Below are 14,552 nucleotides of genomic sequence, written 5' to 3' on the forward strand. Positions count from 1 at the left end.
GCTGCATCTGCTACAGGGATTCTCCAAGCTTGCTTACACAGTGTGACAATGAGCACAATATGTTGTGTGTTAACTGGATTGTGTACCCTCTGCTGGGGTGTGCTAACAGTCCCCTACTGCCTTTCCTTTAGTTTGCATCAGCAGTACCTATATTGACCAACTAATGCACAACATGTTAGTGAGCTATAGAAATCACACCATGTTAGTGGGCATTACCCCACCACGTAGACAAGCTCTCAGTCACGGCAAGCTGCAGAGCAGTTTATTAGCAACCGGGGGAGGGGGGGCAGTGTGTGAAGTAAATTACAGCGGCTCTCAGAGTTTCCTAATTTATTTTGAGTACCACGCCAGGAGGCCCTGCGGTAACCCAGAATCAAGGCTGATTTGGAGGCAGCCCTACCAATCACCACCTCTACCCCCCCCCCCCCCCCGCAGCACTTCCTGCCCTCTAGCAGCCTCATTGATTGACACTTCCCCCTCCCTCCCAGCAACTCCTGACACAATCAGCTGTTTTGTGGCATGCAGCAGGCACTGGCCAAGCTGCGGCAGGAAAAGGCAGAAGAGGTCTTGGGGAGGGTGCATATAAGGAGTGGATTTGGAGGATGGGGCAAGAAGAAGCAGGGTATGATGGGGGCTTGGAGGAAAGGTTAGAGTGGGACAGGGCCTGAGGTATAGTGTGGATCAAGTACTCTCTGGGCTCTGAGGAAGTTGTTGCCTATGCTTGCATGCCTTCGGTAAGAGAAGACATCCCGCCCTGGGAAATACCTAGAAAAATGTTATTAGACTCATTTACACAATGAATCAGCTATTGCACAGAAAAAATATGGTCCTAGTTCAGCTGAACCTATTTACAATATATAGTAATACAGGGGTTCCCAAACTTTTTGACACGGGGACCAGTAAATCCATTCACGAACTTTTGGAGGACCAGTAATGTTCATTTGCATATTCATTAATCACATGATGCATATTCAAATAAGTTGTTTCTGGTCCTCCCAAATCTCTCAGTGCCAGCTTTAGCAAATATTCTTGCCAGCAAGTTAATGAATATGGATTGGATAAATGGGCTGTAAGACAGACAGAAAGCTGGCTAGACCAGGGTTTCCCAAACTTTTTACTTTAATTGGAACCCTTTTTTTTCAGTTCTCCTTTTTGCAGCCCAAAAATATAAACACATGAAAAACAAACTGGTATAACATGTCTGGTATTTTCTCAGGAGGTAAGTTGTATTATTACTAGATGTATCAGTTTGTAGTTTCGAACTGCCTGGCTGGTAAATGTGCTCAGGCTGCATGAGTGTGTCTACCAGCCAGATAGTTCACAACTACTCGAGGGGTTTGTGTGTGTGTGGGGGGGGACGACGACAGTAGAATCCCTGCTTCCGGTGGCCAGCTCTCCCCTCCTCCTCACCCCAGAATCCCCTGGCACCTGCACCTTCCCTTAGCCCTGCACCCTCCTGGTGCCTCCTTTTCCCCTCTTTTTCCCTAATACCCACCCCCTCACCAGTCTCTGCCCCATTCCCCTCCTGCCCCTCTGTGCCCTCACACACAATTTGTTCCATCCTGACTTTCCTCATGCCCACCCCTTCTTTCAAGCCTTCTCCCAGCACCTCCCCCTCCAACCCTCAGTGCCCTTCCCCTCCCCTCTCCTCTCCCAGCATCACCCTGTCCCCTCTCCCACTGACACCTCCCCTCCTGTCTTTCCCTCATGGTTTGCACTTGGCCCCTGGCATTTGTCTCTCTCTCCCGCACCCCTGGCCCTTGGTGCCTTCCCCTCCCAAGCCCCTTCTCCTTCCACCCCTTTCCCCACCCCCTCTCCTTTCCTTGCCGCCGCTGCACGAGCCAGTTCCCACCTTCTTCTTGCACGTTGTGGGGCCGGGTCCGAGCTCAGGCCCCAGAGGCCGAACCCGGAGCCAGCCAAGCCCCGCCATGTGCCTCCCGCGGGTTTCGAAACCCCAGGCCGTGATGCATGTCACGCCCGGGCGTCCTCCCCGCCCACGTGCAACGCTGCGCACGGGCGGCAGGCGGCGAGGAGGAGCCGCGCACGGCAGGGATGTCTGGGGCTGCCCGCTCCAGGCAGAGCCGGGGAGAGACCCAGCTCCACATAGCGCTGGAGCAGGGCCCCGGCTCTTAACTCGCCGGCACTTCCGGGTGCAGGGGCGCGGGGCCCGATTCGACCCAATAGGTCGAATCGGCCTAAGAGCTGGCAGCCACCAGGCACGCTGAGGCCCGGCATTTTTTTTCGGGCCGCGGACCATAGTTTGGGAAATGCTGTAGTAATAGATTAGTTTCCCTGGATGGGATGTTTGTATGGATGTCTATAAGCACCTCTTCAAAAATGGGAAAAAGGCCAAGGCAACTTGTACTGCCAGTATATTGCAAGGCTATGGCAAGTCAATATAATAAGATATAGAACTAAACCCTGAGTTTCTTATTCACGTCTTCTATTGATGCTAGTGAGAAATGGTCTCAATAAGAATTACACGATAAGCAAGGAAGGACATTTAGATGTAGCTCACAAGCAGAAACAAAGGCCATTTCCTTTGAGGCAGTTCATTGGCAAACAGCTCCAAAGAGATATAACAGCTGTTGTATATACTAGGTAAAAACACAGGACCAGAAATCAAACTGTTACCTTAGAGATAAGGAGGTTGCATGGAACATGGAAAATTGATTTAATCAAGATTTCAGTATTGGGTTTTATTTCAAATTGGAATGAAACCCCAAAATCCAAAACTCTCCAAAAGCTTTGCTTTGGATTAATCAAATCCCTTTAAAAATATTTGTTTTTGTTTTCATTTTACACTAATTAAAACCCTTCAAAACAAAAGTAATATTAATACAAAAATTAAAACATTTTGTTCTAAAAATATTTAAATGGCACATTTCTATTCTGTCAAATCTATTTTTATGTTTTCCCCTCCACAATGAAATGTTAACAAAATGAATAAAATTTCATGTCATATTTCAATTTTGAAATAAAATGATTCTGTTGAAGTTTTTCCTGCCAGTTCCAGTGACAAGTTACTATGTTACCACTTGTAGTAACTCACCAATCATTTTAAGAATTAAACCTTATATCTTTCCTGGGAAGCACCTAGGAAAATATTATTAGACTCATTTACACAATGAATCAGCTATTGCACAGAAAAAATATGGTCCTAGTTAAGCAAAACCTTGAGCTCATGCTTAAGTCAATCTATGTTCAGCAATGCAGTTAAGCATGTGTTTAACTTTAGTTAGAAGGAGAGGAAGAACGAGAATACTGCTTGACTGTTTGACCTCTTCTTTAAACACTAATCCTACACAGCCTCCCATATTTTAGAACTAGAGTCAAAATGATCATTATTTAGGGCATTATACAAAGCCCATTGAGTTCATTAACTTCAATGGACTTGGATTTGGTCCCTAGTGAGGAGTGAGATATATGTACCTTACGCTTAGGTGAACTTCTATTCAAAAGTCACACAGTTCTCACAATCTCAGTGTGGCCCACAAAATCTTTCTAGTATTTTTGGGTACTCAGCACCATTCAGAATACAAAACAATTCTGCCCTCTATAAAATATGAAGCAAATGATTCATACAAGACAGAGAGAAGGCCAGAGAGCTAAGATTCAGCATTTTCCCTATAATACTGGACCCACAGAGAAGCAAACTGGAAAAACAAATTAAAACAGTATGTGAGAAATAAATCTTTGCTCAATCTTGCTATATCGACCCAGCATTCCACCTGGTCTTCCGAGAATACCCAGATCACTTTAAAAATGGATTACTTTCCACGGAAAACAATGCCAAAAAGGATTTTCAGGTCTCTTGGGGGGAATTAGAGCTGCCTGGATCATCAAATAGAAAAAAAAATTACTTTGAACAGTAGCATTCAGAAAAGAAAAGACTCCCTGCTAAAAATGCATTATGTTTTAGGAACATTTAATGCTCTTTTATGAATAATTTCTATAGTCTGAGGTCAGTGATAGAGATTTGTGGGTTTGCCAAGCAACGGAAACTTCATAGGAGATTTGTTTTCCAAAGGCCAACCGTTTATTCCAGTGATCTGTGAACACAGTGACACAGTAGAGTGTGTGAATCAAACTGGTGCTCCACCATTAGAAGCTCTTTCAGAAATGTGGCTACAGGAGGTATCCTGCCTGTGGGCAATGACCTCTCACCCCAAAACCTTTATTTCAGTAATATAGAGTAAATATATAAGTTTATATGTACTAAAAATTACTTCAGTACAAATCCCTCTTACCCCATTCCTTAAAATAAATTAATATTAAGGAAAATGTCTCCAGCAGTCCACCGGTATCAACTACTCAGACACTGCAGATGCTACACTATAGGAAAACCATTTTCACCTCCAATATATGCCGCAGATCCCTTCACAGCCAACTTGCATATAACTTGAACTATGATGAAAAGCCTTAAACTCTGACCTCGGCAACAACAAGAGAGAGAGTTAACACAAATGTGGTGTGATTTGTCAGAGGTCTGAAACAGTGTTTACACATTGGAATTAAGGAACGATGCGGCAGAACCCCTTTAAAGGGTTAATTTCTACGGGGGTTAATTTTATTTTGAAGTTGCAGAATTGTTGTAAACAAAGTAATTTTGGGGGCACTGCTAACTGAAGCCCCCTGAAACACACTTTCACCACTAACTCTGGCATGACGTTGTTTTTGTGCAGTTTTTAATGACTGTCAAAGGTTTAAATCTGGTTAGCATCAGCTTTTCTTTATGTAGGCTAAAATTAGTGGGCAACATCCTTGGCCCTTAAAGAAGCCCCTTTCCATCATTCCAGAAGTGCCTAGGCACAAGAAGCTAGCTTTTGGGTCTACTGTTATGTCGTGGGGAGTTTCAGAGTATAGGAAGAAATCAGTGGAAAGGCAGAGAGCTGGAGTAGGTGCAAGTGTCCATTTTATTGCATAGCACAGAACTCACCAGAACAAGCCCAGACTAGCTGGGCTGACCCCAGTGACCTATTCAGTTACCATAACAACAAGATCTATATCTACAACCCAATATACAACATCTACCTAGGTATCCATCTGATATAGGGGGAACACCAAGAGCCAGAGTAATGGTTGTGATGAGCAGTCGCACTAGTGAGTGGGCTACATGAGTGTCCCTCCTTTGTCCCAGCGGGCAGCAAGACTATTGTAACCAAGACAGCCTCCCGGTGTAGGACAGCTTTGCTAACTGTGCTTGTGCACGTCGAATGTGCGGAGTATGTTGATTGAACCTTACTAGCAGCACTCTGATTGGATGCAGAGGGAGTGCATGTCTCTCATAGAATAACTGAATACTAGAACTGGAAGGGACCTCGAGAGGTCATCAAGTACAGTACCCTGCCCTCATGGCAGGACCAAGCACCGTCTAGATTAGCATTTCCCAAACTATGGACCGTGGCCCGGTACTGGGCCACAGGAAAAAAATACCAGGCCTCAGCATGGTTGCCAGGGTGCTCCGGGCTTCCGGAGTGCGCATGTGGCGCCAGGCCCCCCAAGCCCTGGAGCAGGCTGGGTGGCGGATGCAGCCAGATGTTCCTGGCTCCTGGCACAGAGGCGTAGTGGGGGGGGGGAAGTGTGGGGGAGGAGGGACGAGTTGCCCCCGGGAGCCACGCTAGGCAGAAGCGTAGCAAGGGGCAGGGTGCCACGCTAGGGGGGCGCTGGGCTGGGGTGGGAGCAGAGCGCACAGCACCATGAGTTGCGGGAAGCGGCGAACATGGTCTGTATGGAAATGCTCCCTGTAGGATTGTGCTACTTCTGATAGTTTCCTATAGGAGCATTTCCTTACAATCGTACAGATAAGAAAATGATACCAGCAGCACATTCCTATAAGGTAGCAGCTTTCTACATTACACGAGCGCTGTTGGGCCACGTACTCCCTGTGCAATCAAGCCTCAGAGGCAGGGCCAAGCGGCAGGAGCAGCCACAGTATAGGTAGGCCTGGCTCTGCGGAAGGGGGAGAGGTATTGGGCTAGGACAGGGAAGCTGGGAGTGCCTGGCTCTGGGGGATGGGCACTGGATGGGGGGGGAGGGTGTTCTGGGGCAGAAGGGGCATTAGGTTGGAACAGGGGGGCTGGGGATGCCTGGATCAGGGGTAGGGGTGGGTGTATTGGGGATACTTATAATTTTTTAAATAGGGTACTTTATAAAAAAAGTTGAAAAACACTGCTCTAAACCAGTGTTTCTCAACCAGTAGTATGAATACCTATAGGGGTACTAGAGAGAAGCCTGCGGGGTACATCAACACAACTGAAATTTGGAGAAAACTGAATTGTTGGTTTAAGTTATTCAGTGCTTTATTATTTTTGTACTTTTTACACCCAAAAATTTCATCACCCACCCAGCTATGATTAAGTTGTTTAAACAAATGTGTTGCAATGGTAGAAAAAAAAATGTGTGTCTGAAAACTGTGCTGGGGGTACTGATCATTTTTTTAAAGGGGGGTACTTTATAAAAAAAGGTTGAGAAACACTGCTCCAAACCATTCCTGTTGACCTCCCTGTTTCCTTTCTCCTTCGGCAAGTTGGGCAGGTAGCAGTTTTGGTAAAAATATATCAGACATGTGCACATAGTGCCCTCTCTACCTCCATTCGTGCTGGATAATCTGTGCGCCTCAGTTCTAAAGAAGTTGGCATTACTGATGTGATCAATTCCCTCCATGTGGTGTTGTGCATAGTGCATGTGGGGGCCTGCCCCAAACTGGAGGGGGTGGGGGAAGATGCAATACAAGCTCCCCCCTTCCTCTCAGGGTCCAGCTCAGCCATGTGCCAGGTTCAGGGCCCTGCCTCATGGCGGGGGCGGGGGCGGGGGCAGGGGCAGGGGCGGGGGGGGGTGTGCAAATTTTGCTTTGGCCCTGGGCGCATAACATCTCGCTACTCCTCTGATGCTAGGGGGGTGCCGGACTGGGCTGTGGTGTGGAGGGGGTGGGGGGAGGTGCGGGGCGCTGGGCTCACCTGGGCTGCAGAAGGAGGGAGGTGCTGGGAACCTGGGGCTAGACTCAAGGGGAGGGAAGGGCAGGAAATCAGAGCTGGGCTCAGCAGTTTTGCGGGGCTTGAGGGGAGGCGCAGGGAAACGGGGCTCAGCTGTGCTGCAGGGGAGGCATGCAGGGAACCAGTGCAGGGCTCAGCTGGGCTGAGGTGGATGGGGGAAGGCATAGGGAACAGACAGGCAGCTCAGCTGGGCTGTGAGGGGCTGCAGGGAACTGTTGCACTCCCTTGGATTGTGGAGGATGGTTTTGGGGAAGGTGCAGGGAACCAGTGGGGGTGGGCAGCTCAGTTGGGTTGCAGGAGAGGGAGGTGCAAGGAAGTGGGGAGGGGGGGAACCAGGAGCCCTGAAATGACCTCCCCTGGTCCAAAAATATCCCTCATCTGAGACCAGTCAGGTTTGGGAAACCCTGGTCTAGCCAGCTTTCTATCCGTCTTACAGTCCATTTAGCCAATCCATATTCCCTTAACTTGCTGGCAAGAATATTGTGGGTGACCATATCAAAAGCTTTGCTAAAGCTGGCACTGGGGGTGTTGGGAGGATCAGAAACAACTTATTTGCATATTTATCATTTGCTTAATGAATATGCAAATATGCAAATGAATGTTGCCAGTCCTCCAAAAGCTCGTGAATGGATTTACAGGTCCCTGTGTCAAAAGTTTGGGAACCCTTAGTCTAGATCATCCCTGATAGATGTCTATCCAAACTGCTCTTAAATATCTCAAGTGATGGAGATTTCACAACCTCCCTAGGCAATTTATTCCAGTGTTTAATACTTCCCTGACAGTTAGGAAGTATTTCCTAAGGTCCAACCTAAACCTTCCTTGCTGCAATTTAGCCCATTGCTTCTTGTCTTATCATCAGAAGCCAAGGAGAACAATTTTTCTCCCTCTTCCTTGTAACACCCCATTAGATACTTGAAAACCGCTATCATGTCCCCTTTCAGTCTTCTCTTTTCTAAACCAAGTAAGTCCAATCCTTTCAGTCTTCCCTCACAGCTCATGTTTTTTGGCCTTTAATCATTTTTGTTGCTCTTTTCACTGGCCATGCACATAACCCCAGTGGGCCCATGGGCCCATGAAAGACTGAAACTGAAAACTGATGGAACAGAATTCAACTACAAAAACAGACAATAGGTTTCCAAAGGTGTCCACAGCTCTTTTTGAACATTTTTAGGGGGCTGTGATTGAAAAAAAGATTGATGCCCACTTGTCTAGGGCATATGAAATTTGGTAGCGATGTTGGTCCCAAGATACTAGAGAACAAAGATGAGTTCTGTGTAAGCTCACCAAAGAGAAATCTCTCTCACCAACAGAAGCTGGGTGATACAACTAAGCAGAATGACCCATAATGTCACTATATTAACTTTAAAAAAATTATCTGAGAACTACCAGAAATGTTAACCTACAAGGAAGGAGACTTTCAAAAATCTACTGAAAGTCTATGAGACTTTGGTGCCTTCTTCTCCTTCATGCTTTAAAAATCTTCTCTCTTGTTACTTAACTTTGATATCTTGCTAGATTCTAAATGTAATCTTGTACATAGACAGGTGAGAGGGGGATGAGTAGGAATAATGTGAGAAAGATGAGATGATGAAAAGATGAAATTGACAGAAAAGGTAGGAAGAGCTAGTTTTCCATTCCAAAACCTAAGGTTTCAGTTTTAGACTTCTTTTTTCCCCCACGTCCTTCAAACTCTTCATCCACTTTACCTGAGAGCCAAAAGAGCTTTATTTTTATAAACAGACGTATCTGATGGCTGTTCAATCCCTTAATTATCATAAAAAGTTGGAGTGGTTGAAACTTTTATTGGTATCTACATACCTGCCTAAAGAGCTTGAAATGCTCTATGGGCCAATTCAGAAAAGCTTTTACATATATACTTAAGTCCAACCCTAGCCTGAAAAGCATGGCTAATTTTAGATATGTACTTAAGTTCCATTGCCCAATGGATCTTAACCACAGTTAACGCATAGTGAAGGACTTTGCTAAATATAGTGGAAGTTGTGGGAAATGATGGGTACTGCTGAATAAAGGCCTATGTAAGTGCTATGATTTTAGTGATATGTTTTAGTGATATGTTTTAATCATGATTGTATAATGTCATGTTATCCCATCCCTTAAAATGAACATGGAAGAAGTACATTGCTACCCTCAAGTTGTGCACTTATCATTAACTTGAAGCGCCATCTTAGCACCCTATTGTCCCACTCTTACTCACATAGTTTGTGTATAACATGAACCCTCCCTTCTTATTTACAGTTTCTTACCACTGAGGCCATTGGTGCAGCTCTACTAGTGAAACTATGGTAGGTGCACTAGTGCAAACTGCCTGCTGGAATTTTAACCATTGTGTCCTTGAACTCTGTTCACAGAACACATAGGCAATGCAGTGTTGAAAATGTCAGTGGCTGATGGTAATCCATCTACACTAGTGTCCAGTTCTGTTGGCTACCAGAGATGGAACTGCAATAGTACGTAATGGTAGGGAATGTAATAGAAAAAAACCCTAATATAGATAAGTCCATTGGGTAATACTATTCAAAGTGAGTAAGGAAGCCAGAAACAGAGCCCAAATGTGCAGAATTTAACAAATAATTATAAAAAAAATCTAAAATATTATGGAATTTGTCAGAAAAGATTTTCAGTGAAAATTATTCAACCATCTGTGATAATTGATTTCCTAAGTCTCTACAAAGCTTTTAAGTAAAGGCAAGGAATAACATGTGCCAGTCACTGCTAAAGTACTTGATTAAATGATACGTTGTTTACCTTCTGTGTGCTTCCAAAAGGAATTGTTTCAATATTTACATTGCAGATTTAGCAATTTCTGCATCCTTTTTTACTCAAAAACTTTAAAACAATTTTCCCTTTGTTGCAAAAAAAGTAGTAGTTTAGCTAGGCTGTAAATTAGACTGTAGGTATATTGCAAATTCCACAGATTCATTTTTCATGGAGAGCCAAATTCACATTTAAGTGTATAAAGCAGCTGTCACACCACACATTCTGCTAGTAAGCTTGTCATACCTTCGATTAACTTTTGGCACACGGACAGGGACTTAGATCTCTTCCAAGACAGTTAAAGTAATAACGAAAAAAATAACTTTGATGCTACCTGAAACCAAACTATTCAAAACACATTGTCTGCACTCCCTGGCCATAGGCACTGAGCCAAGATATGGATATAATCATTTTGGCTGACAATGTGGGTAAGGAGGAGCTTAAAGACTCCAGTGATGTAGTGCTTTGGTAAAGACAATCAACAAACTCCATTTCAGATTTACAAAGTAATGCTATGGTGTTTCCCACATCATGGTAGAATTAGAGGATCAGCGTACTCAGTAACTTAACATTTATTTTTCTTGCTTGTTTTTTACTTTTATATGTTTTATAGAAAGCTAGAATCCATACCCACCAAATGATCTCTACGTCTATACTGACATCTTCTTTCTGGCAGTGGCGAATACTTGATGTTCCAAGAAGACAAGCTACCTGATTATGTGTCCAGCAAACTATGGAATGATCTACATGGAGTGAAAAAATCCTTCCTGATCTTCCATCCAACCACAAGATGACCAGAAAACTTCAGATTAGCCAACCTCATCATTATCTTACTGTTAATATCTACCAATATTATTGGTCATCTGAAGATGACCTAGCAGTTCTAGTAATCCAGCCCCAGTTTTTTATTTCATCTCTTGCAGGAGTGCATTCTGTGCATTGGAAGGAGTGCTTTACAGTGGGAAAGGGGACTCTGGAACTCTTATGCTCTCCTTTATGTTGCACAAATATCTGTATGGAAATGAGGAAAGAAAACCCTTTCTCCCTAGACCCATCATCTCTAAAGAATTTCACTACTTTCCCCACTACTTATAACACTGGTTCAGTTCCCGCAAGTGTTAACAACCTTTGGGAGCCCCAACATAGAGGGGTTACTGACACCGTCCCAAGGTTTGTGGCTGTCCATCATTAAAGCCTGCAGCTCTGAAACCTGCCAGTGGAGGTAATGGCCATGAGGAAAGACACTTTCCAGGCAGGAGCACATTGTCAACGACTCGAAGGGAGGGGTCATGAGTCCAGAGAGCACCAGGTTAAGGTCCCAGGACAGCAGGGGTAAACCCTGGGAGTAAACCCTATCCCATCCCTTAAGGAAACGATGCACCATAGGGTCCATGAAAACAGACCTGCCTCGCAACCCTAAGTCTAAGGCCGAGATGGCCTCGAGGTGCACCTCTTGGTCTGGGTCTAAACAGCAGGCAGTACAGACCACCATGAATCTGAACAACCTCATACAACATCAGGCCATCAAGGTGGAGAATGACTGGAGCCTCAGGACGGCCTCCTTCATTGCCATGAAGTGGGCCATGGGCAAGAAGGCCTTCGCCCACATCACATCCAGACTGGCCCTCCACGAACTCTATAGTTTGGGTGTGGGTCACAATGGACTTGGCCTTGTTTAAGATGAGGCCCAGCCTGAGAAAGGTCTCTCTGACGAGAGATATGTCTGAAAGGGAGGAACCCTTTATAAGCCAGTCGTCTAGATGGGGTAAACCTGAATCCTCCTTTTCCTCAGGACGCAGTGACCACTGCCATACATTTTGTGAACCCCCTGGGAAATGCAGAGAGGCCATCAGGAGTATTTTCAAGCATGAGCTTCTCTTGCCTGAGCCCAGGACTTAAAACTGCAACAGATCTTGCAGTTGGATGGGATGTGGGGCTCACCCAGACACTTTTAAGCACGAATCGTGAGGACCTGGCATGCCCCGGGGATGGGGTGGGAAGAGGATGCAGTGGTTGAACTCTGACCCAACACGAACACTAACTAACTATAACTATGAACAAACAACGAACAAAAAAAGAGGAAAGTAACTTAGAGACCAATGGGAGTCAGCTAGGTGCTAAGTAACTGCTAAGTGCAAATACCGCTGGTATCAGGCTTGTGAGCAAGTGAGATAAGAGCTCCAACAACCATCATGGGCAGTAAGAAGTAACTGAGGGGTGGAGAGCCAGCAAGGGTATATATGTGCTGCTATGGCGGTGCCATTCCAAGGGGCTCCCCTGCTGGCCTGTTGGGTACAGCTAAGGGAAAACTCTCCGACAATCTGTGCACGCGGTGTGCACACACCTAAGTGGAATGGACATGAGCAAGCACTTGAAGAAGAACTATATTTAGGAAATAGCTAAGATGTCAGGCTCTAGAGTCAGCTGACAAGTTATTTTGTTTTATGAATGCTGGCAAACTCTAAATTATCTACACAACTTCATTGTTTTTTCTATACTTAATCAATCAATCAATCAATCAATCAATACTTAAATTTCTCACTGGAATGTCTTCTCCCCCTCCCCATAGGAAAAATATTTTTAAAAGACTTAAGATGTATAAAACAAGTAATCTGGAGATATTCTTACCTTTGATCCAATGAGAGTATACAGCCATTGGATGGTTTCATTGTGATTTATTACTCCATTCATTCCATCTACATACAGCATAATCTGGCCCAAAGCTATATTAAAGAAAAAGACACAAAAAGTACAATCAAACATGGTGAATATTAAAATCCTGATATTTATTATCATTACTATTTACATAGGTTCATATTGTCAAAAACTTTAGTGACAAAATACACAGGACTAGATCCTAGTCTAGATTACAATGGTATTAATTTGAAGTAATTTCACTGACTGCATTTGGAGTTACTGCAGATTTATACAATGTCATTTAGGGAAGATTATAGTCAGCATCAGCTCTTGCCTGAATTACTCTACATTGTTTTGGCTAAGTCTTGGAAACACTTGCTACTCTGCAACAGTTCCATTATATTCAATGGGCTACACTTTACTACTGTAAGCAAATGGGTCTATTCAAGGATGGCAGCACTAAACATTCGATGTTTTAGATTTGGAATCTATCTATATGAACTAAATAATGTTTGATTAGATCATTCAGTTGTCCAAATTTCAGCAATTCACAATTCTAGCATAGTAGTTAATGCAAGTTAATACAATTTTAGAATGTTGCTATTTCACAAAGATACCTTTGTGAATCACTGAATTTTTAATATTATCAGGGAAACAAAAAGTCAGGAAGGAGAAAACATCACAAAATATGCTTCATAGTAACATTCCATATTTTACTTGTAAAATATAATACTATATTTTTTCTAAACTCATGAGGTACTGAGACTTTGCTACAGCACATAGCTATAAATTATTTGCTGAAAGATAAGGAAAGATAGACGTTTCTTATGTAAATCATCAAGTGCTGGGGTTAGCGAAGAATAGATTAGCAAAATTCAAAGCTTTTCCAAATCTTTTACTTTATAATAGGCAATCCAGGCACAGTTGGGCCAAAAAGTAATGTGTTAAAGTAGTGCCTCCAAGACAATTTGTAGTTAAAATAATACAATAGTATTCAAGAAGACCCAAGAGTTATTGGTGGAGCATTTTTGCAATAATATCAAGAAGTACTGTGGAAAAAATAATTATACTATGTATCTTCCAAAAAACACTGATTTGTTTAACTGTGTGCTCTACATTGGATCCCATCAGTAGAACTTCTCTCAGCTGGTTGGGTGGGGAATCGCCCATCTCCTCCCTCAAAGGTGGATGGCATTGTCTAGCTTCTGTCCATCAGGTGACTCACACACTAGGCCCTGGTTGCCTCCCTGGCACAGAGAGACATAGTGCTTACATACCTGTGCCAGGAAGCATCAATCTGACCTATTAACTAGCTAATCATCGTAACTGAGGTAGGTACAAATGAATAATTATACCCTTTTTTCAAATGGACAAACGGATGTAGAGAAGCAAATGCTCAAGGTCACACTGAATGTCAATGGCAAAACTGTATTAGAGTTCTGATTCCTAATTAGCAATCCTTCGCTTGCTAGACCATGGTGCCACTATCAAGAATAGCAGGAATCATGACATTTTCAACATACTATGTTGAAAAGAAACATAGTTTGTTTCTTTTATGATACATCCATATGATTTTTCCAATCTGAGACTACTATTCACATAACTGTTTTGATTAGGCAGTGGGGGCATGCTATGATACTTGGTAAGGAAGCCTATTATGCCCAATACCGTAATTTCTCTATTATTTAGTTTTGTTCCCTCTCACTGCTACATTTGTTTCTCTCTCTCTTTGGTACTTCCAAGCTTTAAATTTCAAGTTCTCTATATATCCATATATACTACCTGTTCTACTCCTACATTATTTGAGAGGAGATTCCCCCACCGGTACAAATGCAATCAGGCACTTATTGGTAACTGAAAATTGACATTAGTTAGGAATCTAACTGACATTTGAGTTTTTAGTAAATCTCATCTATTGGTCTGTTTTAACTGGCTTACAAGGAAGAAGACCAAAAACTAAAAAAAACCAGTACATTTTGAAAAATTAAGAGATCTCTCCCTCAAAGAGATATAGCCAGTCAATGATTAAAATTGCATTGACTAGCTTAAAAAGCTCAGTTTCCACATTTCTGGACAGCTCTTAGGCTATGTCTAGACTGCATCCCTCTGTCGACAGAGGGATGCAAATCAAGCACATCAAAACTG

At 43.6% G+C, this 14,552-nt stretch overlaps 1 protein-coding gene across 11 annotated transcripts in view; it reads right to left on the reverse strand.

Annotated features, from left to right (window-relative positions):
- FHOD3 (formin homology 2 domain containing 3) overlaps nucleotides 1-14,552 on the reverse strand; it is a 590,681-nt gene that overhangs the window by 214,036 nt on the left and 362,093 nt on the right. For all 11 annotated transcript variants that reach the window (XM_075921655.1, XM_075921652.1, XM_025187260.2 and 8 more), the window contains one exon: nucleotides 12,399-12,493. In XM_075921655.1, the coding sequence (XP_075777770.1) occupies nucleotides 12,399-12,493 (95 nt within the window). The remainder of the gene's footprint in view (nucleotides 1-12,398; nucleotides 12,494-14,552) is intronic.

Source organism: Pelodiscus sinensis, chromosome 2, assembly GCF_049634645.1.
Source record: "Pelodiscus sinensis isolate JC-2024 chromosome 2, ASM4963464v1, whole genome shotgun sequence".
NCBI classification, from domain to species: domain Eukaryota; kingdom Metazoa; phylum Chordata; order Testudines; family Trionychidae; genus Pelodiscus; species Pelodiscus sinensis.